This window comes from Peromyscus californicus, unplaced genomic scaffold, assembly GCF_007827085.1.
Source record: "Peromyscus californicus insignis strain IS unplaced genomic scaffold, ASM782708v3 Scaffold_19__1_contigs__length_69161282, whole genome shotgun sequence".
NCBI classification, from domain to species: domain Eukaryota; kingdom Metazoa; phylum Chordata; class Mammalia; order Rodentia; family Cricetidae; genus Peromyscus; species Peromyscus californicus.
In genome coordinates this window covers 4,435,792-4,463,688 of record NW_026294491.1, presented here as the reverse complement: position 1 = coordinate 4,463,688, position 27,897 = coordinate 4,435,792, and the positions used below count along the sequence as shown (strand labels likewise).

The following is a 27,897-nucleotide window of genomic DNA, read 5'->3' as shown; positions in this document are numbered from 1 at the left end:
ACACAGCAAGTTCCAAGACAGCCACGGCTATACAGAGAAACTCCTTCTTGAAACCCCTCCCCCACCTCAGAAAAAAAAAGGCAGAGGAGACTGAAAGCTGACAAGTTCAAAAGCAAACCTAAAACTTCTTTCTCAAGGTTGCTGAGGGAAACACCCGGCCGAGCACAGCCAGGGAAGGAAAATCATAATGGAGTAACACTGGTTCCAAATACTTAAAATACACCTGGGAAGCCACTGTAAATCAGAGCACACACACACACACACACACACACACACACACACACACACACACACACACAAAGAGAGTGTGCAAACTGACCTTCGAACATCACTAGTGTCTGATGAGCTCCGGTCCCACAGACTTGGTCTGGACACTCAGACCACATCCAGTCCCTTTCCTACAGACAGTCTCCCTTCTGCAGTGCCAATCATAGAGACTGACAAGTGCTGTCATTTCCAAACCCTTTGTGGTTAAAGCTGTACAGTCTCCATTTTGTAAATGCTAGAGCACGCATGTGCATGTATTTCAGGAATCAGTTCTTTCCTTTTCCATCTGGATCCAGAGAATGAACTCGGGTCATGAGATTTGGCAGCCACTGACTTCATGCACTAGGTCATAAACAATTTTTTTAATTTTTTTTTGGATTTTTGAGACAGGGTTTCTCTGTGTAGCTTTGTGCCTTTCCTGGATCTCGCTCTCTGGACCAAGCTGGCCTCGAACTCACAGAGATCCGCCTGCCTCTGCCTCCCGAGTGCTGGGATTAAAGGCGTGCGCCACCACCGCCCGGCATAAACAATTTTTAAAAGTAAAATTTAAACCAATAATTTTTTCTAAAGCAGCATAAGATACAAGTAGAACTTCCTAGGGGCCGCCTTTGGTTGGGAATAATTTGAGAACTCTACCAAGGCAATGGTATAGTGAGTGTCAGGACTTGAGAATCTAGTTTCTCTCTGGCTCCAAGGATGGGGACAGTCACTGAATAATTTTCTACCTGGACTTCTGCAATTTAGAACGAACGTCAGAGCAGAGAAACACTGGGGCTTTTTCCAACTCAGCATTAGGGGTTCACCCACGTCTGAGGCTGTTGATGTAGTTCCTCTCCATCTGTAATCTTCTTGCTGACTTGCTCGTGATCCAAAAGATCTTGAGGTCAGAGTAAACAAACATATAGAGAAAAACCCCTGGGGAACTCTGTGGCAGGAAGATGTGTTCCTGGAAGAGAATGACTGCAGGGGTTGTACACACAGCTCTGCTCAAGCCAGGTGTGGTTCTTTGACCTTGGGGATTTCCCTGGAGAGGTCAAACTAGTTTTATCACAAGAAAAATGATTTGATAAATTAAGGATGGGGGCTGCTATCTCTCACCCTCAAAAACTGGGCAAATGAACCTTAAATAAAAAAGATGCTGTAAGCCAGGTGTGGTCTGTAATTCTGGCACTTGGAGGGTGGAGACCAGAGGACAAAGGTTAAAGGTCATCCTTGGCTACATGTGAGTTTATGACCAGCTTGGTCTATGTAAAGAGATCCAAGCCAGCCAGGGTTACATGTAGCTAGAGTTTTCCTGGTCCTGCCTGGCCCACGGTCAGGACAAATCTCTCTCACCCGCCAGTCCCACAGCTGCTCGGACCCAACCAAGTAAACACAGAAACTTACATTGCTTACAAACTGTATGGCCGTGGCAGGCTTCTTGTTATCTAGTTCTTATATCTTAGATTAACCCATTTCTATAAATTTATACCTTGCCACATGGCTCATGGCTTACCAGTATCTTACATGCTGGTACTCAAGGCGGCGGCTGGCAGCATCTCTCTGACTCAGCCTTCCACTTCCCAGAATTCTCCTCTCTCCTCGTCCTGCCTATACTTCCTGCCTGGCTACTGGCCAATCAGTGTTTTATTTATTAACCAATCAGAGCAACACATTTAACATACAGAACATCCCACAGCAGTTACATAGTGAGACCTTGCCTCAAAAACAAAAGTAACCTTACCACCCAGAAAGAGGTATGGTTAACATGTAATTTATCTTCTCAAATTGCTTTTTTTCCCATTTAAAGATTTATTGGGCTGGTTGGATGGGTCCGTGGGTAAAAAGCATTTGCTATGAAAGCCTGAAATCCTGAGTTCGAGCCTCAGATTCCACAGCTGAAGGAGAAAACCAGTTCCCAAAAGCTGTCCTCTGACATCCACACATGCACCACACACACACACACACACACACACACACAATCACACAACATAGGAAAAAATATTTGTTTTTATGTGTATGTGTCTGTGTGAGTGCATGAGCATGTGTAGGTATACCAGGGTGTGTGTATCTGCGCATGCTCTCAGAGGCCAGATGATGGTGACTGGTGTTCTCTTTTATCACTTCTCCACCTACTTTTGAGAGGCAGGTTCTGTCTGTCTGTCTCTGTCTCTCTCAACCTGGAGATTGCATTTTCTCAGCTCCTTGTTTTCACTGAGACAGAATCTTATGTTGCTCTAAATGTCTTTAAACTCACTATGTAGCCAGACTGTCCTTGAACAAATAGCAGTGTTCCCAGCTCAGTCCCCTGGTGCTGGGATTACAGATGTAAACCATCCAGTCTGGCTCTAATGATACATTTTTGTTTTGTTTGAGCCAGAGTTCCATGTCACCCAGGCTGGTTTCAAATTCACTATGTAGCTGAGGCTGGCCTTCAATTCCTGATTCTCCAGCCCTTTGCCTCCCAAATGCTGAGATTACAGGTGTGAGTCACCACACGAGTCTCTCTCTCTTTGGGCTTTTTTGAGACAAGACCTCTTGTAGCCCAGGCTCACCTTGACCTTGCTACGCAGTGAAGGCTGGCCTTAAATCCTGATCCTCTGCCTCTTAAATACTGGGATTACACCATGTGACATGATACCCAGGTCATCATCCTGTGTGTTAACTTGGTAATTTATGTCCTCAGGAAAGCATGAGGAAGGAGTGGAAAACCTGGAGCAGATTGTTTGGAAGAATCAGCTGCACTGCCAACTTCAAAAATGCACAGATCTTCATTCTGATCATCCTGAGTTTTGTCCCTCAGGACCTCACAGTTGCTTTTTGTGAGACAGATGCAAGTCAAACATAGCAGTAAAAGTAAGTTTAACTTGCTAATCTTTAATCAAATTGAACTGTTGGGCAAACTATTTGCAGCAACAGATGGTCCCGATCTTCAAACTTGAATAGGATAAAAATCACCAGGTGACTCCTGAGCTCCAGCCCAGACATGCTGACTTCAGTTGGGCTCCTGGACGGAGGAATTTTAACAAGAGCCTCTTTTCAGTAGTCCTCATGGTAACCCCTGTAATCTCAGCAATTAGCAGGTAGAGGCAGGAGGATCAGGAGTTCAAAGTCAACTTCAGCTGCTCCTTTTGTGGTTTTCTGAGACAGGGTATCTCTGTGTAGCTCTGGCTTTCCTGGAACTCATAAAGATCTGCCTGCTTCTGCCTCGTGAGTACTGGCTTAACTTCATAATAAGAAAACAAAAACAAAACAAAAACTAAACTAACCAGATGGGTAATAGTGGCCCATGCCTTTAATCCCAGCACTCAGGAGGCACAAGCAGGTGGATCTTTATGAGTTTGAGGCCAGCCTGGTCTACATAGTGAGTTCCAGAACTGCCAGGGCTACACAGAGAAACCCTGACTCAAAAACAAACAAACAAACAAACAAACAAACAAACAAACAAGAATTCCCAGAACCTGGGCATTGTAATTCATGCCTGTAATCCCAGCAGAGAGATGGACACAGGTTTTTTTTTCCTGAAATTCAGCTTATGTTTGGCTTTTTCAATGTATATCTCTTTGAACAAAGTACTTACACCACTGACTTTTATTTCCCTGTCTCAAAATGGTAATAGTAATAATATTGGTGTGATTTGGTTGTGAGAATGGAGTGAGTCAGTCAACATGTGGGTGAGCACTCCCTGATACCAGGTTCCTTATATCCACCCTCCCATACCCTTCCTCTTCTCCGATTTCACCATCTGGAGATGGAGTGGGGCTGCGGGATGTGGGGCAGATTGGAATAGACTTGGCGAAAAGAATGAAGGAAAATATCATACTAAATCAGAAATTCCTTGGGGTTTTGTTTTTGCCTTTTTAAATTTTGGTTTTCTTCTCTTTCAGGTTTGTTTGTTACAAGAGAAAAGCCAGTGACTTTTAATGATTAATTATTGTTGTTATTATTATTTAAAAATTATGTATGCAATTTTGTTAAGATTTACTTTTATTATTTTGTATGTGTGTGTTAGTATGTGCACATGTGTGCAGGTGCCTGCAGAGTCTAGAAAAGAATATTCAGTTCCCTGGAAATAAAAGTTACAGGCAGTTGTGAGCTGGCTGATGCAGGTGCTGGAAATTGAACCTGGGTCCTCTGCAAGAGCAGCAAGTACCCTTAACCACTGTGCCACCTCTCCAGCCCCCTTACCTGTGTTTTCCATGGTTATCAGGAAGGGGAAAAAATTAAGGAGTCTCCAAAGAACAGGCAAGGTCTTACAGCTGCACAACACTTCTAAAAGCCTTCACTGCCTCCAACCCTGTGGACAATCAGCTGGGCTGGGGTCAGGGCTCCTAGAAGGAGCCTCAGGAAACTCCATCCCTTGCCTGTTCCCTCTTCCAAAGTCCCACAGCCAGCAGTTGAATACAAGTTGTCTTGCACTGTCACCTTCTCTTTAAATATATATATTACATTTAACCTATTAAATATAATATTACACCTATATTACATGTATTTATTAGTGCGGTTGCATGAGTAGGTGGAGTCAGTGTTTTCCTTTCACCATGTCAGGATTAAATGCAGGCAGTTAGTCTTGGTGGCATGGCCTGTCACCACTGCCATCTCAGTGGCTGCTACCTTTGGTGGTGGGAACGAAACCTGGACTCTCTGGAGCTAAGCACGTGATGGCCAGAGGTTGATGTCCAAGGTCTTCCTCTATGACTCTCTGCCTCACTTGGCTAAGACAGGCTTTCTCACTGAACCTGAGGTTTGCCTTTGGGGCTAAACTGGCTCGTCTGCCATCTCTCAGGATCTGCCTGTCTCTGTGCCCCAGGGTTGGGATGACAGACACAAGCACCCATCCTTAGCTTTTTAAGTGAGTGCTGGGGATTCAAACTCAGATCCTCATGCTTGCATAGAGCAGCCATCTTCCCAGCCTCCTAGCTCATGTTTTCATAGAGGGTCAGCACGTGAGAAAAATGAACTCTAAGATAGGCCAAATGAAGAGACAATCCCTGCATACGTTGGTACTTTGGCCAACGTCTAATCCCAAAGCCATCTCCTCACATCTACTGCCTTGTACAATAACAGTTATATTCTGAATGCCCATACTAATGTCAATCCTATTGAGCAATGCATTGTGCTTATATATTGTTACTTCATTACATAAATCAAGGAGAGAGGTGGCTCAGCTCATTATATAAATCAGTTTACTGGATGGATCCTGTTGTTACAAATAGTTGGCAGAATGAAAATTTAAATCCCAAATGTATATGACCCAAAGCTACCCTCCTGCCTCCAAAAGGATCTCATGCAGCCCCGACTGACCTATGTAGCGGATTCTAGCCTTAAACCATTGATCCTCTTGCCTCTCGCTCCCAAGTGCAGGCATTACAGGCCAGTGCCACCACCCTGGCTGAAGACTATTGTGTGCACATGTCTGCTGGGATTAAAGGCGTGTGCCACCACCATCTCGCTTTTTTTTTTTTTAATAAAGTGTCTTATACCAGGCGGTGGTGGCATACGCCTTTAGCCTTTAATTCCAGTACTCGGGAGGCATTCTGTGAGTTCGAGGCCAGCCTGGTCTACAGAATGAGATCCAGGACAGCCAGGGGTATTATACAGAGAAACCTTGTTGGGGCGGGGAGGCAGAGGGGGAGTAAGTATCTGACTATGCAGGCGTGGCTGACCTGTAACTCACTATGTAGACCAGGCTGGCGTCGAGCTCTCAGAGACCCGCCTGCCTTTGCCTCTAGAGTGCTGGGTGAGACCAGCGTCACCACCCTTGGCCGTCAGCCAGACCTTATAAGCGGGGGCTGAGCAGTAGGTCTCAGGAACTCAGGTCTTCATGCTCACAGGCAAACAGTTTATTAAGCCATGGCCCCGGTTGCAGGTCATTTCTTACCCACCCCCTTCTCCATACCTAGTTATATCTGGCAACAGGAGATACTGAAAACACATCTGGTAACAGAATGGGCAAATGGGTTTCTCCACATCTTTCTAATCCTTCATCTTCAAACGGGACCTCAAAGAGGTAGATACACTGCATACAGTATACAGTCATGTTTTTGTCTTGTTTTAAAGACAGAACTAGATTTGCTGAATTCTCAGGTGTTGACCTGCATTCGCAGAGGATCGGTTCTGGCAGCGAGGGCAGTGTGCATCTGGACCTGTGACTGATGCTTGTGTGAGGCTGCCTTTATTTCCCGGAGACGCCGTGCTAAGGTTGCATAATTACATAAGCCGTCATGATAAACTCAAGTCAGAGGCCCGGGACCAAGCGTTCACGGCTTTTTGAAAGTGTCTTTTTGAAGAAGTCCTTTCAGAGCTCAGGAACAAGAGCCGGCTCTATGGTGCCCTTTGCACTTTGACCTTGCCTCGTTCTCTGTCCCTGAGGCGACTTCTGGCTCCCAATCAGCACAGGGGTGGGGTTGCTTGTCACAGCCGCACATCCCACGCTCGAGACTCCTCCCACGCAGCGTGGGGACTCGCGCGGAGGACAGAGACCCGCCCCAGGCCGTCCTTTCCCTGCGTCCCACCTCCCGCCCCCTGCGCTCCGCCGGGGTGAGGTCACGCGAGAGACGTCACCGGGTTATGACGTCACTAAGGGCGGGCCTCCGGGAGAGGAAGGGGCGGGGCCCAGGTGACCCCCCCCCCCCCTCCACGCGCGCGCGTGCGCATTGGGCGCGGCGCGTGAGGAGGCGGAGGCGGCCGTGCTGCAAACAGCGGCGGCGGCGGCGGCGGCGGCGGCGGCGGTGGAGGCGGGCGCTGGGGGGGGTGGGAGGGGGGGGCAGCGCGAGCCCAAAAGCTAGCCGGAGAGGGAGCGAGCGGTGCGGCGCGGCGCGGCGCGCGCAGCCCAGGAGGCGGTGAGAGGCCTGGGGCCTGCCTCGGAGCAGCGCGCGCGGCGCCGGCCAGCAGCGGGCCGCCCTTCGTGGGGCCCGGGCCCGGGCGCGGCGGCCGCCCGTGGGGAAGCAGGCCAGGGCGAAGGAAGCTGGGCGTCCGGGCCCCCCGCCATGGAGGGCATGGACGTGGACCTGGACCCCGAGCTCATGCAGAAGTTCAGCTGCCTGGGCACCACCGACAAGGACGTGCTCATCTCCGAGTTCCAGCGGCTCCTCGGCTTCCAGCTCAACCCGGCCGGCTGCGCCTTCTTCCTGGACATGACCAACTGGTGAGCCGGCCCCACGCGGAGCCAGCCCTGCTGGCAGCGGCCTCGCGGCCCCGAGGGAAGGAACACCCGAGCCCGCTGGCGGGACAGGGCAGGGCAGGGCCGGGCCCAGGCCGGGAGGTGCCTGGGGGAGTCCGAGCCCGACGAACGTGGGAAGAGGGGAGAAGTCGTGGGGATCGACGCCAAGGCAGTTGATCTGGGACGAAAAGCGTGTGTTCTGGACGTAAAAAAAAAAAAGCACAGGAAATGAGCGTTGTGGAGTATTTGTCTTTTAAATAGGTGTGAAGGAACTGAGGATGGCAGGGCTGTGAGGGAACTCGGAGGGAGTGTGTTAGGTGCAGAGGTCGAACCCTGCCTGGGCACGGGAGAGATCTTGGAGCTGAGAGTAGATCGTGTGTGTGTCTCCCTCTGAGTAGAGATAAGGAAAAAACAACTTTTGGGGGGGGGCACGGGGGAGGAACGACACAAATGATAATCAGCTGCGTATGAGCAAGGAAGAGTTGTGCCAGGGAGAGGTGAGATCTGATGGAGGACCTGGAGTGTCAGACCTGGGGCAACATCTAGGAAAAGTCCTCAGAAAGTGAAGGAAAGGAGCCGATCTTGGGGGCGGGAACGTAGTGAAGACGCTGGAGTCCTGGCAGGGGGTTGGTTGGCGTTGGGAACTTTGACAAGCCTACTGAATACACGAAATAGAGGGAGTGGAGACCGGCCGGCTTATTTGACCGAACACCACTGGAAAAATGGAGAACGGTAACTTAGGCTGGGGACCAAGTGTTTTGGCTTGTAGTTGTTGAGTTGTGCAGACTGAAATGGGGCAAAAGACTATGGTATGGTACCGACGTGTTTGTTGGCTCTGACAGCTGCCCTGTTTTTGGTAAGCACGACTTTGTCCTGGTCTCCAGGTAGTAGGGATTGTTGAGTTCGCTCAGGAGGAGGGAGGAGCCGGAGACCATTATAGACTGCCTTTGAAAAGGCTCCAGGTGAAGCAACTAATCGGGATTTGGGCGAAAAGCAAGGAGGTGCATGCCCTTTGCCCTGTGTTCCGCGTTTGGTGCCCTGACTTGTGGAGTTTTGTTTCTCTTGGCACCCCTCGAACAAACTCGCGTTTATTTCCATGTCCACCAAATGCCTCAAGCAATGCCTGAAAAGACTTTGTAAGCTTAGATCTTTATCCCACTCCTTGCCTAGTCCCCCCTCCCCCATGACGCTTATTTGTAGATGAGACCCATGGGTGGAGGGTACGTTTTTATTATTGGTCTTTAAAAGCCAATCGTTAACAGCAAGAGTGGGGCTGAATTTTTAGAGTTTGGTAAACTCTGGAGGCATTGAATGCAGGATACAGCCTTTAGAGTTAAATAAGCACTTGTAACTTCTGCTGTATCAAAAAAAAAACCTTAGAGGTTTATCTTTATTATTTTGTAATTACGTGTTAGTATGTGCATGTGTGTGCAGGTTCTTTTGGAGGCTCGAGGCATCAGATACACTTGGGCTGGAGTTAGGGGAGTTGTGAACTGCTCAGTAGTGCGTGCTGGGAACTCAACTCAGGCCCTCTGCAAGAGCAGTGTGCTTTCTTAGCTGCCGAGCTAAATCTAGCTCCTCCGCTTGTACCTTAGGTCCAGATGATCTGATGCAAGGATTGTAGTTAACTTTCCAGGCACCAACTTGCTGAGTTTGGTGGACACATACCTTTAGTCCCTGCACTCTGGAGACAGAAGCAGGCAGATATCTGTGAGTTGAAGCCAGCCTGGTGGTCTACATAGCAAGTTCCAGGCCAACCAAGAGGTGCACACCAAGATGCTGTCTCAAACAGCAAACCTCTGACTGAAACAGAATGACAGGTGATTGACTAGAGAAAGAAGGGCTATTGTTCTAGTGTTGTTCCTAGGCGCTCTATCTTGTGTCAAGTTCTTTTGCCTGCCTGCTTCCCGCCTCCCAGCTTTTCCCTCCTATTTACAGTAGGAAGCTTGGTATGTTGTTGCCAGTTTGGTAGGAAAAGAACATTATTTCTCTCCAGTTTCTCCTGACTGACCATTTAAGTACTGAAGTAAGTTTTTAGTTCGCTCATTGGTTTTTGGTTTGTTTGAGACAGAGCCTCCAGTGTATCCCAGGTTAGCCTCAAACATGCATTGATCCTTAGTCTCTTGAGTGCTCGGATTACAGATGTGGGCTATCAGGCCCAGCTACATTTTTAGTGCTGCCAGTGTTTGTTTTTATTTTATTTTATTTTTTTGCTGCCAGTGTTTATTACTAGAGTTATTCTGATTATAAAACCAACTTAATTTTATATGCTTGAGGGGTATGTGCTATCTAAGATTGTTTTGGGGTTTGTGAAAAGTGAGGAACATCTGAGTCTCTGTGGCTAAGAAAAAGTAACTTAAGAACCTGACTGCCCTAGCCAGCCAGTAGCGGCGCACGCCTTTAATCCCAGCTTTTAGGAGGCAGAGGCAGGCGGATCTCTGTGAGTTTGAGGCCAGCCTGGTCTACAGAGTGAGTTCCAGGACTGCTAGGGTTGTTACACAGAGAAAAGCCTTGTCTTGGGAGGGAAAAAAAAAAACTGACTCTCAAAAGTTGACCTCTGACTTCAATACACCTGCATGCAGTATTCACACAAAGTAATAATAAAGGTGAGTTTTTGTTTTTGAGACAGGGTCTCTATTATGTAACTCTGACTGTCCTGGAATTTTCCTGTGTAGACAAGGCTGGCCTCTAACTTACAAGAGATCTGCCTGCCTCTGCCTCCCAAATGCTGGGATTAAAGGCTTGTGCCACCATCACCCATCTCATATTTTTTAATTAAAAAAAAATTAAAGTTCTCAAAACAAAACCCCACAAAAACAAAACAAAGCCAAAGACCATACCACCAAACTGTGTACTTAAGATCTGTACCTGGAGCCAGGGTCGTTATGCACACCTTTAATCCTAGCACTTGGCGGGTAGAGACAGGCAGATCTCTGAGGTCAAGGCCAGCCTGGTCTACAGAGCCAGTTCCAGAACAGCCAGGGCTACCCAGAGAAACCCTGTCTCAAAGACTTTATTAAATAAATACCACACAACATTCTTTAACATTTAACTCTGAGCAGATGGAAGGTGAGAAACAATGTGTCATTCAAGTCTTCAAAATGACATCAGCGTGTGAGATTTGAAATACGGACAGAAGGCAGCATGAAGCAGAGCTTAGATAATAAGCAACTAAAACAATACAGTGGCAGTGAACCATTATTTTAAAATGAACATCCCAAGTCTTCTAAAATGAAACCCAAACTGAAAAGATTACACTGTTGTTTTCAAAAGTAAGTATTTTTGTTGTTAGTATCAACAAACTAATGGAACATTTTGGCCCTTACATATTTATCATCTATCGACTCCTCTTTTTTTGTTCATACAAGATCTTACATAGTCTAGGCTGGACTAGAACCCCTGGTCTTCCTGCTTCCACATCCCAGGTGCTGGGGTTCAGGTGTGTCCCCTTTCTGTCCAAGAAGTTCTGGTTATTTTTTTGAAACAGGGTCTCACTTTGTAGACCTGACTGGCCTGGAACTCAGAGATTTCTTTTGCCTCTGCCGCCCCAGTGCTGGAATTAAAGGTATTCACCACCACTCTGAGCTTTTTTTTAAAGATTTCTTTTTAATTATTGTTCTTACAGAACATCTTTCTAGCACTTACTTTAGCTGCCAGAAATGGCGCTGGGATCAGCAGAACAACTTCTTCACAAAGGTCACCAGTGACTGTGTCCTACGTGAGTAAACGCAGTATCCAAAGCCAAACTGGAGGCTGGGATGTGCTCAGTGGTTAGAGCAGTTGCCAGCCATCCATGATCTTCTAGATTGAATCTCCAGCACCGAAAAAGCTAAATGTAATGTTTTATAGATTAGTATAATTTCCTATTAGTGGAACTTTTTTCAGACATGCTACTGGGCTATGAATAAAGAATTTGGCCAGGTGGTGGTGGCACACACCTGTAATCCCAGCACTTAAGAGGCAGAGCCGGGCGGATCTATGTGAGTTCCAGGCCAGCCTGGACTACATAGGAAGTTCCAGGACAGCCAGAGCTACATAACAAGACCCTGTCTCAAAATAAATAAATAAATAAATAAATAAACAAACAAATAAAATAAAAAATAAAAGAATTTGTGGGTGATCAGTTGCCTGTAATCTATCATGTGGAAGATTGAGGATGCTTACCAATTTTAGGTCAGTTTGGGCTAAATGAATCCTTGTCCTGTATTAAAATATTAAAAAAAAAAAAAAAGATACACTTGTAGTTGGAGTTTTCCTGGTCCCACAGCCGCTCAGACCCAAATGAACACACAGAGGCTTACATTAATTATAACTGCTTGGCCATTAGCTCAGGCTTATTACTGACTACCTCTTACACTTAAACTCAGCCCACTTCTGTTAATCTATATGTGTTCCGTGGCTTTACCTGTGTGCCATTACATGCTGCTCCCTGGATGGTGGGCTGGCATCTCCTGACTCAGCCTTCCTGTTCCCAGAATTCTCCTTGTCTGCTTACCCTGTCTATACTTCCTGCCTGGCTACTGGCCAATCTGTTTTATTTATCCACCAACCAGCCACACATATTCAGAGCATACAGAACGACATTCCACAGCATACACTCAATGAAATTTACCATCTTGAACTAGTTTTAAGTGTATAATTGTTAAATAGCCTTTAAACTCACTTCGAATTCTCTAACCCATTCTCTCTATGTGTTCAGATGAAGTTCTCAGTATAAATACCTTTTTTCTTTTTTCCTTTTTTTTTTTGAGACAGGATTCTCTATGTAGCCCAGGCTGGCCTCTAACTCACAGAAATCCACCTGCCTCTGCCTCCCAAGTGCTGGGATTAAAGGTGTGCACCATCACTCTTGGCAGCACTTTATTTTAGAGAACCTTAAGCTAGGAGTTAGCCTTGGGCTGATATGTGAGTGTGGCTGTAGCTTTTCCCTTACTAACAGTTAGAGGATAGTGTTGGCTATTTTTTAAAATTAATTTATTTTATGTATATGAGCACTCTATCTGCATGTACATCTTTATATCAGAAGAGGGTATCAGATCCCACTATAGATATTTGTGAGGCACCATGTGGTTGCTGGAAATGGAGCTCAGCACCTCTGGAAGATCAGTCAGTGCTCTTAACCACCAAGCCATCTCTCCAGCCCCCAGTGTTGGCCATTCTTAGGTTCATGCTGTGCAGTTTAGGTGTTAAAACCTTATAGGCTGTCACTAGGGTCTTCATGGAGCAGTGGGTTATGTTTTGGCTCATTGCCTGCATCTACCAGGGGTATAAGCAGGTATTTTTCTAATGTCTGAGAAAGGGTTTCTGGTACACCAGGCTGGTCTTGAGTTTGTTGTGCAGTTTAGGATGACCTTGAACTTTTGATTGTGCTGTCTCTACTGGAGTACTGGGATTATAGGTGAACAGCGCCACACCTAGTATATACCATGCTAAGATTTTGTGGATGCTGGGCAATAGTAATGGTTTGGAACAGGTGTTTTTTAGAAAAAGCTGAGGAAAGCATTCTTTTTTGTTTTCGATTTTTAAGACAGGGTTTCTGGTTGCCCTGGAACTCTCTGATCAAAGGAGTGGGCTGCCACTCCTGGCTAAGGGAAACATTCTTGTGCAGTAATGCTCTCCTGTATAAGCGTTGGAAGCTCCCTGTTAAGTGAAGGTGGAACCAGAGTAATGGAGCTGAAATCTGGGGTGAAAATCAGTTTTATCTGTAGTTGGACTTTCCTTGGAATACCAGCTCCCAAATAATGACACGGAGACTTACTATTATGAAAGCTTGGCCTTAGCTTAGGCTTGTTTTTAGCTAGCTCTTGTAAATAAAAAAATGCATTTATAGTAATCTATGTTCTGCCACATGGCTTGTTACTTCTCAGTACCGGATATCTGACTTTTTCCAAGTCTATTTGCCTCAGATTCTTTTCCAGAGTTCCTATCTCTGCCTGGAAGTTCTGCCTATCCTCTCTTGCCTAGCTATTGGCCATTCAGCTCTTTATTAAACCAATGAGAAGGTGCTTCAGCAAATGAGGAAGGACATAGGCACATCTTCACACAGTGTTCAAAAAGATTATCCCAACATTTACTTGTATGATCACCCATGAGTTCTGATCTAGTCTCTGGTTTAAAGATAAAACTTGGTATTTCAGTAGTCGTCTTTAAAAGTGTGTGTGAGTCAGGCTGTCGGGCTCAGTGGGGCATACCTGAGATCCCTGGAGATGGAAGGTTAGGAGATGAAGGTCATCCTCAGCTGTTTGAGACTTGCTTCAACCCCCCCCCCCACACACACACACAAAATGCATGTTGGGGTGAGGGAGTCATTCACTGATAGTGTGTACTTAACATTTGTGAGGTCCTGAGTTCAACTCCCAGCACCAAGAGAAAGTGTGCTAACACTAACATGAGAAAAGAACCTGAGAGGGCTGGGGCTAGCTGGATGCCTGAGGTTATTCTCCACTGTTTTCTGAGAAGATTGGGAGTTCTTACTCTAGGTTTTCTGTTACGGTTCTTCTTAAGTAGCACATAGAATGTGGGACTCTTGATATAGAAATAGAACATGTTCATTTTAGGGTTTTGCTTGTTTGGTTTTGGTTTTTCTGAGACAGGGTTTCTCTGTGTAGCTCTGACTGTCCTGGAAGTGGTTCTATAGACCAGGCTGGCCTTGAACTCAGAGATCCACCTGCCTCTGCCTCCTGAGTGCTGGGCGTAAAGGTGTGTGCCACCACTGCCTGGATTAGGGGTTTCTTTCTTTCTTTTTTTTTTTTTCTTTCTGTAGGGTTTTCTTTTTTAAAAAAATTGTTTGTGTGGGTTCTTGTGTGCTCTAACCTGCCCTGGAAGGACAAAAGTCTCTGGGTCTCCAGAAACTGTCATTGCAGGTGGTTGTGAACTGACTGATATGAGTGCTGGGAACCAAGCCCTGGGGGAGTGGCAAGGCCTCCCAACCTCTTCCCTTTTCTTTTGAGTTATTGCTAAATAGCTCAGGTTGGCCTTGAGCTTGATCCTCCTGTTTTTGCTCCCTGAGTGTCATCTTGGTTTAAAGGAACAGAAAAAGTACATTGCTGTCTCTCTGAAAACGTTTACACTGTGCTGTTACCACAGGGCTTGCATTTCCAGTCACAGATAGTAAGGATTAGCATTACAGTCAGTGTGGGCATAGGCGTATTTATTTCTTTTTTTATTATTTTTCTTTTTTATTAATTTTTGTGGGGAGGGGGAAGTGTGTATCCCAAATTGACAGTGGAGACCAGAGACAACTTGTGGGAATTGGGTTCACTCCTGCAGTGTAGGTCTTGGTTTTGAACTCAGGTCATCAGGTTTGATCACAAATGCATTACCCACTAAGCCATCTTTTCAGTCCCAAGAGTAGTTTCTTTATCACCTCCCATCCACCACCAACCCAGAGTTCATCTACTATGCAATAGCAAAAACTACCTACCAAGAAGTATTTTTTAAGTACTTTTATTATTTTAAATTATGTGCATGTTTGTGTATCTATGTTGTCGTATGTACACGTGAGTGCAGGTGCCCATGGAGGCCAGAGGCATTTGATTCCTGGACTAGAGTTATGAGTCATCCATTGTGGGTGCTGGGAACTGAACTTGGGTCCTCTGAAAGAGAAGTAAGTTCTTTATTTAACCACTGAGCTGTCTCTCCAGCCCCAGTCACAAACAAGTGTGTTTTGGGTGGGTGCTAGCCGCAGTGTAAAAGATGAGGAGACAGTTGCTCCTGTTAGGATTTTATGATTTGCTCTCTGATAGTAAATTCTGTACCTGAAGCCATTGGAGGAAAGTTGCGTGATACTCAGGAAGATTCTTGTGTCTACACTTAAGATACCAGTAAAGTCTCAGAGTACAGTTGAGGTTGTGCAAAGATTTGTCTATTCTGGAGTTTTATTTGGATAGGGATGATGAGATCATGAGTGACAAGTGTGGAGTTGATTGTTTTTGGTATAGAATATTAGTATGGTGGTGGTGTTAAGAATGAGAAAAATTGGGGTTGGGGATTTAGCTCAGTGGTAGAGCGCTTGCCTAGCAAGCGTAAGGCCCTGGGTTCAGTTCTCAGCTTGGGGGGAGGGGGAGAAAATTGCTGTCACAAAATTAACTGTCTTGTTTTGAGGCGATCCTGCTGTGTGACCCCAGCTGGCCTGAAGCTCACCTGGCCCCTCCTGCCTCTCTCTACCTCTTAGCTTGCTGAGGTCACAGGTGTGAGCCGGCAGGCCTGGTTAAATCACCCCAGTGTGCTCACAGTGCTTTGCAGCAGTTACCCCAGAGGCAGCTGCAATCTTTACGTAATTGTCCCCACTCCCTCCTGTCCAGGCCCCCACCACCATCATTGGCAACTGCCCTCAGTTCTGTTACCTCAGATGGAACTAGGCTATAAATAGAATGATAAACTATTTGACCTTTTGTGTCTGGCTTCTTTCTTCCTTTCTCCCATCTCTGCTTGTCCCGTCTTTCTCTTTTCCTTCCCCTTTCCTTTCCTCCAGAGCTTCACACATGCTAAGTTAGCGCTGAGTCTCTGAGCTCATCCCAGCCCTGTGTCTAGCTCTTTGATTTAGTACGCTGTTTTCAGGGCAGCCATGTTATGTCAGTACATGGTTCCGTTTTGTGGCTGAGTAATATTCCACTGTATGTGCATAGCACAGTGTGTGCATCTCTCACCTGCTGAAGGAAATCTCGGTGCTTCTGTTCCCGGCTGCTGTGCATAGTGCTGTTCTGAGTGTGTAACTGTGTTTGAGCACTGTTTCACTTGTGTAGAGAGCTTCCAGTGGGATTGCTAGGTCCTGCGGTCTTTGAAGAACTGCTAATAATTTTCAGTGACTGATTTTACACTTCTGCAAGAGATGAATGAGAGCCTGTCCTAGTTTCTCCACATCTTCACCAAAACCTGTTTTGTTTTGTGCTTGTCCTTTTGAGACAGGGTCACTCTGTGTAACAGCTCTGGCTGTTGTGGAACTCACTCTGGTCTCAGACTCACAGAGACCCACCTGCCTCTGCCTCCCGCGTACAGCTACTTCTTTAAAAACAAAACCAAAATCATCCTAGTGAATGTTAAATACTACTCCATGATTTTTCCAATGTTTCATTGTGTGCCTGTGTGGCGGATGTGGGTGTGGATGCCACAGTGAGTGTGTAGAAGTCAGAATGACTTTGGATGAACTGAGGTCAGTAGGCTTTTACAGTGAGCACCTCTGTCTGCTGAGCCATCTTGCCAGCACCTTCCTTATGGTTTGGACTCCCCTTCTCCTAGTTCTAATATCGTATCTTTTATGTTTGTTGACCATTTGTACCTCTTCTCTGCGCAAATCTCTCTTCTAGTCCTCTGACCCTTTTCAGTTGGGTTTATAGGTTTTCTGTGAAGTTGTGAGAGGTCTTTATGTGTTCTGGGTGGTAGACACATGGCTTGTAAATGTTTCCCCCTCCTCTGTGTGTCTTCTTTGGTGGAGGCCTTTTCACTTACTTGTGCTCACTTCTCACACCCAGCTTTGCTTTTCCAACGGTAAGCTCCTTTCTTCTCCTTAGAATGTGCTCTCCTTTCTTTCTGGCTTAGGAACTCACAGGGTTTTCTGGAATTGTCACACTGAGCACCATTCTTAGAAAGCTCTCCTTTGAACTCATACATCTATATAGCATTAGCATGCACACAGACTTACTCAGGGACAATGTCCCTAAGGGCCTGTGTGCTCCTGAGCATCTTCTGCAATGTTTTAGACATGAGAGGAGATAGGAGAAAATGTTTACTGTTATAGACCTCATCTCACTATGGAGCCTCGAACACTTGATCCCCTGCCTCAGCAAGTGGAAAGGCTTAATTCCCCCCACCCTCTGACAGGGTTTCTCTGTGTAGCTTTGTGTCTGTCCTGGATCTCACTCTGTAGACCAGGCTGGCCTCGAACTCACAGAGATCTGCCTGCTTCTGCTTCCCAAGTGCTGGGATTAAAGGCGTGTGCTACCACTGCCCAGCTAAAAGCTTAATTTTTATGGCAGTCTGTATTTCTTTTTATTATTACTGTTGTGTTAGAAGAGCAGTACACATTCCATGATGCTCATATAGGGGTCGGAGGACAACTTTTGGGAGTCATTTCTCCTCCTTCTGTGGGTTCCAGGTCATCCAAGTCATCAGGGTTTTGTTTTGTTTTTCTTTCTTTCTTTCTTTCTTCTTTTTTTTTTGGGGGGGGGGGGGTTCGAGACAAGATTTCTCAGGGTAGCTTTGCGCCTTACCTGAAACTCACTCTGTAGCCCAGGCTGGCCTCAAACTCACAGAGATCCACCTGCTTCTGCCTCCCGAGTGCTGGGATTAAAGGCGTGCGCCACCACTGCCCGGCTAGTTATCAGGTTTTTAAAGCATGTATTTATCTGCTGAGCTAACTGGCAGGACCCACTTTTTCTTTTTTTCTCTCTTTTTATTCCTTAGAATTGAACACAGGACCTCCTGCATTTAGACCAGAGCTCAATTAAAACCCTATCTTTTAGTGACATGGAACCTTTCTGCCTCAGTCTTCCTACTGCTGCTTTATAGGTGTGCCCTACCTACACATAAAAAAGCCAGATTTGATGGCACATGCCTGTGATTCTAATACGTGGGAGGTGTGCTGAGCGTTCACACGTGAGTTACTCTTCTGTGGTCATCAACTCATGGACTCCTACAGACCATCCACTCTAATGATTGGCCAGTACCCTCTGGTTGGGTCTCATTCTGTAGGACAGACTGGCCCTCACCTCAGGTGACCCTCCTTCCTCTGGAGCTTAGGAATTACAGGTATGAGCCGCCACAGCTGGTTCTTGGGTTTTTTGTTTGTTTGTTTTCATTATCTCTCATAGCCCATACTAACCTCAAACTTCCTGGTGCTCTGGTCTCTACGTCCCTTGTGCTGGGATCACAGATGTTCACCCCGTGTCCAGTTTGTGTGATGCTGGGGTTGCTAGGCAGGAATTCTACCAGCTGAGCCAGCCAAAGTCTCTTTTTTTGAAGTTTTTTTGTTTTTCTTTTTTTCCATTTGTGGAAACATCTTAGTGTTTTTTAAATTTATTTATATTATTATATTTTATGTATGAGTGTTTTGCCTGCCTGGTATGTGCACCAGGTGTATGCCTGGTACTCATGTAGGCCAGAAGAAGTCATCAGATCTTCTGAAACTGGAGCTACAGGCAGTTGAGCTATACCACATGGTGTTAGAACTGAACCCAGGTCCTCTGCAAGAGCAGCCAGTGCTCTTAACTGCTGAGTCATCTCTCATATTCAGGAAGTTTGTGTTTTTTTTTCTGCTTCCCTTTTGAACTTACATCATAGACCTTCAGTTTGTTAGCAGGGATTGGAGTAAAAATGTGTGCCCAGGCTAGTCCTCTTATGCCTACATTGTTGGTGCTGGGAAGGTTTAGGTGCGGAAGGGTATACATAGACTCACACTTCTGGATCTTCAAGTTGCCTCAACATTTTTCTTTTTCAATGGGAACAGCAACACACGCTTTTTCTCTAAAATCTTTAAACTCCAGCTAGCAAGCATCCTCCAAAATAAGACAGCCATTGGGTCTTTAAATTGTTGTTTATTACAGCTTTTTTTTTTTTTTTTTTTTTTTTTTTGTTTTGTTTTTTTTCAAGACAGGGTTTCTCTGTGTAGCTTTGGAGCCTGTCCTCTGCCTCCCGAGTGCTGGGACTAAAGGCCTGTGCCACCAGGCTCCTCAAGTTCTTATAGAAAGTGGCACAGTACTTCTACTGCTATGGACAGCCTCATCCATCCTCCCTTCTAGATCACTGACATGGTGAGAAACAGATGTTAAAGTATATTGTAAACTCTGCACAGATGGGAGATTGGAGATGACTCAGCGGTTAAAAGCACTGACTATTCTTACAGAGAACCTGGGTTCAGTTCCCAGGACCCACAGCAACTCACAGCCATCTGTAGCCCCAGTCTCAGGGGATCCAGTACCCTCTTCTGGCCTCCTAGAGCACCAGACATACACATTCAGGCCAAACACACTCAAACACACAGAAAATAAAATAGATATGTTTTTTTGACTGTTTCTCTGTGTAGCCCTAGCCGTCCTGGAACTTAACTCTGTAGACCAGGCTGTCCTCAAACTAAGATCCTGCCTCCTGAGTGCTGGGATTAAAGGTGTGCACAACTACAATCCAGAAGAATTTTTTAGTTTTTAACTATCATAAAGTATATTATAAAGTATATATAACTATTATAAAGTATGCCAACTTGCCTAATCTCTCTCTCTCTTATTGTAACTTATGACTGACAACAAGTTCATTTGTTTAGGACAGAAAAGATAGGCACCCCTTCCCCATAGACACTTGCTTTGAGAGTCTCCCTGTGTATTCCTGGCTGGCCTAGAACTCACAGTGGGCACTGTGCAGAATCACTGTGTAGAGGCTGGTCTGGAATTGGCAGTAATTTGCCCGTAGTTGCTTCCTCAGTGCTGGGGTTACAGATGTGTATAGCCACATCAAATCCCTCCATGTTTGTAGGGGTGGTCAAGTTTTCATGTATCCAAGACTGGCCTTCAACTAATACTGATCATACTGCCTCAGTTTACAGCCCTGGGATTACACATGTGTGCCACCATATCTGGCTCATTATTTTAGAAGGTCTCAAGAATGTTCCAGATTACCTCCTTGAAGGATGTTGCAATTCATCTTGATAATGAGGCAGTAGAGAGCCTGCTTTCTGTGAAGTGTCAAGCTTTCACCTTTGCGGTGTGTGTATCTGTCAGGTAAAAGGTGTTAACTGTTTTTGCATTTCCTTGATTGTTGGTGTGGTTCAGTGCTTTGCTTATAGGCAGGGTGGCTATTTGTTTTCTTTACTCTTTCATTCCCCCCTCTTCCCAGCACCCCTTTTGAGTCAGTCTTATGTAGCCTGGGGCTGGCTTGGAGCTCCTGTTCCTCTTGTCCTCTGCTGCCTCCAGTGTGTTCTGTCACATGTAGTTGACTTTCTTATATGCTCAGAAAAAATACGTAATGAACCCTGTTTATGTACTGGCCACCTGGATTTCAAAATCATTAAGATTTTGCTTTTTTTTTTTTTTTTTACCACCAGAACTTTTTGTTGTTCTATTACTTGTTTTTTCTTTCTTTTTGTTTTTGTTTTTGTTTTGTTTGTTTTTTTTTTTGTTTTGTTTTGTTTTGTTTTGTTTTTTTTGTTTTTCGAGACAGGGTTTCTCTGTGTAGCTTTGCGCCTTTCCTGGAACTCACTTGGTAGTCCAGGCTGGCCTCGAACTCACAGAGATCCGCCTGGCTCTGCCTCCCGAGTGCTGGGATTAAAGGCGTGCGCCACCACCGCCCGGCTTGTTTGTTTGTTTTTGAGACAGGGTTTTTCTGTGTAGTTTTGGTGCCTGTGCTGGATCTCGCTCTGTGGACCAGGCTGGCCTCCCGAACTCACAGAGATCCGCCTGGCTCTGCCTCCCCTAGTGCTAGGATTAAAGGCATGTGCCACCACTACCCTGCTATTATTTGTTTTTTCAATGTTATTAAATTTAATGTATATGGGTGTTTTGTTTGTGTATCTGTCTGTGTACCCATGTGTTCTTTTATTTAAAAAAAATGTATTTTTTGTGTGTATGGTGTGTGTGTGTGTGTGTGTGTGTGTGTGTGTGTGTGTGTGTGTGTGCGCGCGCATGTGCGCGCGCGCGCGCGCGCGCGCGCGCATATGAATGTATGAATGTATCCCAGGGTGTCAGAGGAGGCCACAAAGCCTCAGAAGCTCTGGCTGTGGCTGGAGTTATAAGTATCTGAGCTGCTTGATCTGGGAGATTGTACATCTTTCTGTTTTCATCGGTCATTTGTATTTTCTGTGACTTGTGTGAGGTAGTTATTTTTTCCCTTGATTTATGTGAGGTGTTTGCATAGTAAGGAAAATAGCTGTATCTTGTATCCCTCAAATCAGTTTCTAGCATCAAAATCGAAAAAATGAAATGTTTTTTTGGGGAGCTGGGAAGACTAAGCCAGGACCTTGTTAGGTAAATGCTGTACCGCTGAGCTACACTCCCATCCTTTAATTTATCCATTTCAATAGATACAGTAGTTAACTTGTGTTTCTAGGGCATGGTGTGACATTCCATGGGTTTGTACTGTGTGTAGTGATCAGCTCATGCCTAGCACACTCGGATGCTTATTTCTTGTTGGGAACTTTCATGATCCTCATCAAGGTAATTCTGGAGTACTCTGTTAGCACTGGATTTGTAGTTCATTATTAGAGTATTCTCCACATGCACAAACGAGGCCTGGGTTCAATTCCCATGAAGTTGACATTAAAAGTTGTCAGTATTAGAAGTTTTTCCTTCTGTTGAGTGTGTCTTTTAGCTTTGTTTATGACACCTTTGCTTTTACTTACATAGCCCTCTGTATAGATTTTTCTTTAATGATGTATAATCCATCTGTTCCCTTCCTTGCCCTCTTTTGGTTCAGTGCTGGGAAAGAAATCTAGTCTTTTTTTGATTCTTTGCTTTTCCTTTCATGCTTAAGCCCTATGTCCATCCTCACCTAAGAGTTATATAAACAAATACCCACATACCCCAAGCTGGCCTTGAACTAACTCTAATCAAGAATGGCTTTGGAGCTTCTGAACCCCCTGCCTGGGATTACAATCATGCACCAACACACGGGGGTTTTATGTAGTGCTGGGGATGGAACCCAGGGTTTTGTGCATGCTAGGCAAGAACTCAACTGTAGCTAGAGTTTTCCTGCCTGGCCCACAGTCAGGACAAATCTCTCTCACCCGCCAGTCCCATAGCCGCTCAGACCCAACCAAGTAAACACAGAGACTTATATTGCTTACAAACTGTATGGCCATGGCAGGCTTCTTGCTAACTGTTCTTATAGCTTAAATTAATCCATTTCCATAAATCTGTGCCTTGCCACGTGGCTCGTGGCTTACCGGCATCTTCACATGCTGCTTGTCATCATGGCGGCTGGCAGTGTCTCTGACTCAGCCTTCCACTTCCCAGCTTTATTCTCCTCCTTGTCCCATCTATACTTCCTCCTACCTGACTACTGGCCCATCAGTGTTTTATTTACCAACCAATCAGAGCAGCACATTTGCCATACAGAACATCCCACAGCACTCAACTGAGCTGTATCCCCAAATAAAGCTTTTATAATATCTGGTATGTATTTAGAAACCTGGCAAGTCAATGTGATGTGACTTTTAGTGATTAGGCAGTGAGATGGTTGATACTGTTCATTTGACAGGATATAAAAATCACCTAAGAGATGATCATGCAGGCACACCTTGGAGGGATTTCTAGGTTAGGTTGAGACATTCCACATTGTCCTGGTTGATAAAGGGAAACCTCCAGTCCCTTCTGTTCCCAAAAAAGAACTTTGAAAAGACCATACTGAAGAACCGTTAGCTTGTGTAGATTAGGCTGGCCTTGACCTTGCTCAGTCTTCTTGCCTCTAGTGCTGCGATGACAGAGTTGGATGTCTGGGTAGCCTGGCTTTAGTGTGTTAACAGCCATTTAACTGCGTGTTGATTCTTGAGCCATTAGTGTATTGGGATTACTTTTCTTCTAGGACTTGGTGAATGCTATATCCCTAAATCCTTTCATTAACCCTGCACACATGCCCCACCCCCATTTCCAAGAAAGGGGCTGACCCTGTAACTCCAGGTTGGCCTTCAATTTGTTAGTCCTGCTGTTCCATCCCTCAGGTGCTGAGATTACAGGTGTGAGCGAGCTGCTGCCCCAGCACTGGCTTTTCTGCACAGTCTTTTGCTGTCCTTCCTGGAGATGGTGGTTTTTCCAGTCTTTGAATGCTTGGTCTTCTAGGTGCTTTTGTTGAATTGTTTTTTTATTTTTGTTTTCAAATTAAATTAGTCTCATTTCTTCCAGGTGTGTAATTTCTTTTCAGTATTATCAGATACTCAAGTGTTCTGACAGCACTTTTTTTCTCTTAAAAAAAAAAAAAAGTAAAAGGTGAAAGATTTATACGATCTGAAGAGAAACCAGATTTTTTATTTAAAAACCATTATTTTTTATTTAAAAATAAAAAAATAAAAAAGTAGTATTCTAAGGAATTGGAGAGATTGTTCAGTGGTTAAGAGCATTGGCTATTCTTGCAGAAGACCCAGATTGGATTCCCAGCACCCACATGACTCACAACCTTCTATAATTCCAGTTCCAGGGTATCTGATGCTCTCTTCTGGCTTTGTGGTACACACATATACATGAGAGAAAACATCCATATACATAAAATAAAAATAAATATTTAAGAAGTTTTCTATACCAGACATTGTGGCATATGCCTTTAATTTCAGCACTTGGGAGGTAGAGGCAGATGGATCTCTAAGTTCAAGGCCAGCCTTGTCTACAGAGTGAGTTCCAAGGCAGCCAGGGCCATGTAGGGAGACCCTGTCTTTTTTTTTTTTTTTTTTTTTTTTTTTTTTTTGGTTTTTCGAGACAGGGTTTCTCTATGTAGCTTTGCGCCTTTCCTGGAACTCACTTGGTAGCCCAGGCTGGCCTCGAACTCACAGAGATCCTCCTGGCTCTGCCTCCCGAGTGCTGGGATTAAAGGCGTGCGCCACCACCGCCCGGCGAGACCCTGTCTTTTAAAAAATAAAATAAAATAAAATAAAAGATTCTAGAGCCTTAGTTCCATACTGGTTTTCCTAGTTGAGTTATAGGCCTGTTGCATGGTTCTCAGCCTGGTGTTTAATTTCTGTGATTGAGAGCCTTTGAAAATCCTCTACGCCCTTAAAATTAGACTTTTTGATAATGCATTGGAAATATTTGAGACTCTGGCATTCTGAATAAACTTTTTTCATACTCTGACCCATAGTTGATAAGACATTTGGCTGTGCCATCTATTTGAAGGCTGGCACTGTTTTTCTCTGGATTGTGAAGGTCTGGTCTGGTTGTTGATATATTGTAATTGTTTGGATTCTTCTTTGAGATAGCTGCTCTGACTCTAGAGCCCTGGGGTTGGACTGCACTGCAGTTCCCCTTAGCGTGTTTTCAGTCACTGTGCTCAGCGAGGTGGGCCCTGCCAGTATATAGACACTCCCTCTTTTTAGCCTTGGAAAATTTCCTATTTGAGACAAGTCTTACATTGTAGCCAAGCCGACCTTCAGTTTGTGATCCTCCTGCCACAAGGCCTCCCAAATGCTGGGCTAGTGGGCATGTACTGCCATGTCACCTAGCTTCTATCCTAGAAAATGATGGGTTTTGTTTGTTTGGGTTGTTGTTGTTTTGTTTTGTTTTTTGTGGAGGTGGGCTTGGGGAGATGGTTTCAGTCAGTTTCTCAGAATGTAGCCCTGAGTTGCTTGGCATTGGAGACCAGACTGGTCTTGAACTTTGGTCATCTTTCCTGGGTCCATTTCCTAAGTGCTAGGAGTATTACAGGCCTGTGCCACCTGGCCTGGCTACTTTTACTTCTTGATAAAATTATTTATTTATTTTTGTTCTTGTTGTCTGGGTAATCTCTTTGGTGCTGTCTTCTTTAAGTTGCACTTTTTTTGTTTCTTTTTGTTTTTGTATTTTTTGGGGGTGGGAGTGTTTGAGACAGGGTTTCTTTCTCTCTGTAGCCCTGGCTGTCTTGGAAGGCTTTGTGGACCAGGCTAGCCTTGAACTCAAGAGATCTGCTCTGCATGCCTCTGCCTCCCAAGTGCTGGGATAAAGACATACTACCAGGGCTGGAGAGATGACTCAGAGGTTAAGAGTACTGGCTGCTCTTCCAGGGGTCCCAAGTTCAATTACCAGCACCCACATGGTGGCTCACAATCATCTGTAAGAAGATCTGGTGCCCTCTTCTGGTATGTAGGTATACATACAGGCAGAACACAGTATACATAGTAAATAAATCTTTAAAAAAAAAAAAAAGCATGCACTATTCCCCCCCCCCCCCACCCCCCCCCCCCCCCGTCATCTGAAGGATGTGCTACCTGGGGTGTGACGGTGTTAGGTCTGTGTACATAGCAGGCCTTTGCAGGAGCAGCTCTTCGTTGCATTTGAGGTGCTGAGAATGGGGTCCACTGAGTTATAATAACCCTAATCTTTATTTTTAGAGAAAAGATGTTACTATTGGTGGAGGGCATGCCACAGTGTGTTTGGTGATCAGGGACAACTTTCCAGGAGTTGGTTCTCTACTTCCACAGTGGGATCCAGGTTGAAGGGGTTGGTGGCGTGTGCCTTATCCAGTGTGCCTCTCTCTGGGTTGAGTATATGGGTTTGAATTTTTTTTTGTTTTATTGCATTTATTTATTTGTATGTACACATGTGTACCAAGGCTCTCATGTGGAAATCAGAGGACAGCCTGTTTCTCTCCCTTCACCACCTGGGTTTCATGTATTTGCTCATCATGTTTGGCAACAAGTGTCTTTACCTGCTAAGTCATCTTGATCCCAGTGGGTAGCTTTCTATTGATGTGTATGTGTGTGTCTACTTGTTGACATGAGCACATGAGTGCTGGTGACGTGGAGGCCAGAAGAAGGGAATAGGACACCCTTGGCACTGGAGTCACCTGTTGTTGGCTGTGGTGTTTTGTCTACGTGTATGTCTGTGCATCATGTACATACAGTACCCTAGGAAGCCAGAAGAGGGTGTTAGAGCCTTTGAGACTGTAGTTACAGATGGTGGTGAGCCACACCCTGTGGGTGATAGGATTGAACCTATCTTTGGCAAGATCAGCAAGTGCTCTTAACTTCTGGGATATCTGTCCAGCCCTGTGTGTAGCTTTTTTTTGTTTTTGATTTTTGTATTTTGAGACAGTTTTTATATAGTCCTGGCTGGTCTGTAGCTTGCTACGTAAAACCAGTCTGGGTTCAGATTCACAGAGCTCCCCCTGCCTGTGCCTCCCGAGTGCTAGGATTAACATCCTGTATTACTACTCCCAGCCTGTTTATAGCTTTTTAAAAGTTCCTGCTTCATAGCCATCACACAGCAGCCATGTATCTTCAGACTAGGACTTGAAGTTGCAATTGCTGCAGAGTGAAGAGGTCAGAGTGGAGTGCCTGTGTCATGGTTTGTTGGGGGTCGGTAACACTGGGTTGCCGTTGTCACCACAGCAGTGGGTCGTGACCTCCATGAGTGTTCCATACTGGATAGCCTGCATATCAGATATTTACATTACGACTCATAACAGTAGCAAAATTATGGTTGTGAAGTAACAATGAAATAATTTTATAGTTAGGGGTCACAGCATTAAGAAGTTGGAGAGCCACTGCTCTATATAATTTGATTTATCATTTTGCTGAGAGAAGAGCATATTATTGGTTACCCCAGCTGTAAATGTTCTCTTAAGTGTGCCTGGTAGTGTATACTCAGGACATAGTGTGACAAGACTTGCTTTCTTGTCATTTCCAAAGATGGTATGGCCAGCATGTTCCTTAAGGGAAATGAAATCAAAGCTACTTTGAGGCTGGTGCCTGTTGGTAGCACAGTGTCTAGGGACCTCAGAGGCAGGAAATCTTAGACAGGAGAGAAACATTGTAATCAGACTTTGTGTAAAAGATGTATGGTATTTCTCAGCTAAGACCATAAAATCTTCCTTTATCATGTTTCCTATTTGTACAGCAATAGGAGCTAGATTATAGGATAGAATGTGTGTTCAGATATTTTTGGCAATTTAAAAAAAAATTAGCCGGGCGATGGTGGCGCACGCCTTTAATCCCAGCACTCGGGAGGCAGAGCCAGGCGGATCTCTGTGAGTTCGAGGCCAGCCTGGTCTACAAAGTGAGTTCCAGGAAAGGCGCAAAACTACAGAGAAACCCTGTCTCGAAAAACCAAAAAAAAAAAAAAAAAAAAAAAAAAAAAAAAAAAAAAAATTAAACCCAAAATCTCTTTATATTTTTTATTTAGAAAACAGCTCTTTGACAGGCTTGGGATCAGGTTAGTTTTAAACTCTGCTTAATTGCAGATGTACCTTATCATACCATAACTCTCTTTGTTTTGGTTTTTTGAAACTCACTCTGTAGACCAGGCTGGCCTCAAACTCCCAGAGATCCACCTGCCTCTGCCTCCCCAGTGCTGGGATTAAAGGTGTGCACCACCACTGCTTGGCATATAACTCTATTTTAAACAGTCTGCATTTTATGAAAAACCCAAAACTGTGGGGAGCTCTGTGTCTGAACCCTGCTCTGTGCTGTTGTCCTGGGGCATTTGGGGCAGTCCACATTTTCATGTCTCCCATGGGTCAGTGTCTCAGCATTTCCAGAAACTATAATCACCATAGACACAGCGATTGTAAATCATTTCAGGAAATCAGATCCAGGGACCACAACATGAAGTTACTCTAAACATTCATTTTTGATGGAAACGTGAGTTCTTGGAAGCAGAAGTCTGTGATGGAAGTGACTCAGCAGAGAGCAGCCTCATGTCGGGAGTGTGCAGTTTGCCTTGGAGGCCCTAGTGTTCTGAGGGAGCCTTTGCATGTGCAGTGAAGCACACCGCAGCAGACCTTGCATTAGCTTTTTGCACTGCAGTAGATTAGTATAACAATGTGGCTTCCATGTGCGAATTCATCTGAGCAGTTCTGTAGGTCTCCAGCAGCCTGAACCTGGTCTG

At 45.1% G+C, this 27,897-nt stretch overlaps 1 protein-coding gene across 3 annotated transcripts in view; it reads left to right on the top strand.

The window, feature by feature from the left end:
* Positions 1 to 7,114: 7,114 nt before the first annotated feature.
* The window catches only part of Ilrun (inflammation and lipid regulator with UBA-like and NBR1-like domains), a 74,521-nt gene continuing 53,738 nt past the window's right edge, over positions 7,115 to 27,897 (top strand). For 2 of the 3 annotated variants that reach the window (XM_052744375.1, XM_052744372.1), the window contains exon 1: positions 7,117 to 7,393. In XM_052744375.1, the coding sequence (XP_052600335.1) occupies positions 7,236 to 7,393 (158 nt within the window). In that variant the 5' untranslated portion in view covers positions 7,117 to 7,235. Of the gene's footprint in view, positions 7,394 to 27,897 lie in introns of all 3 variants that reach the window. The other variant, XM_052744373.1, reaches the window with a different exon arrangement.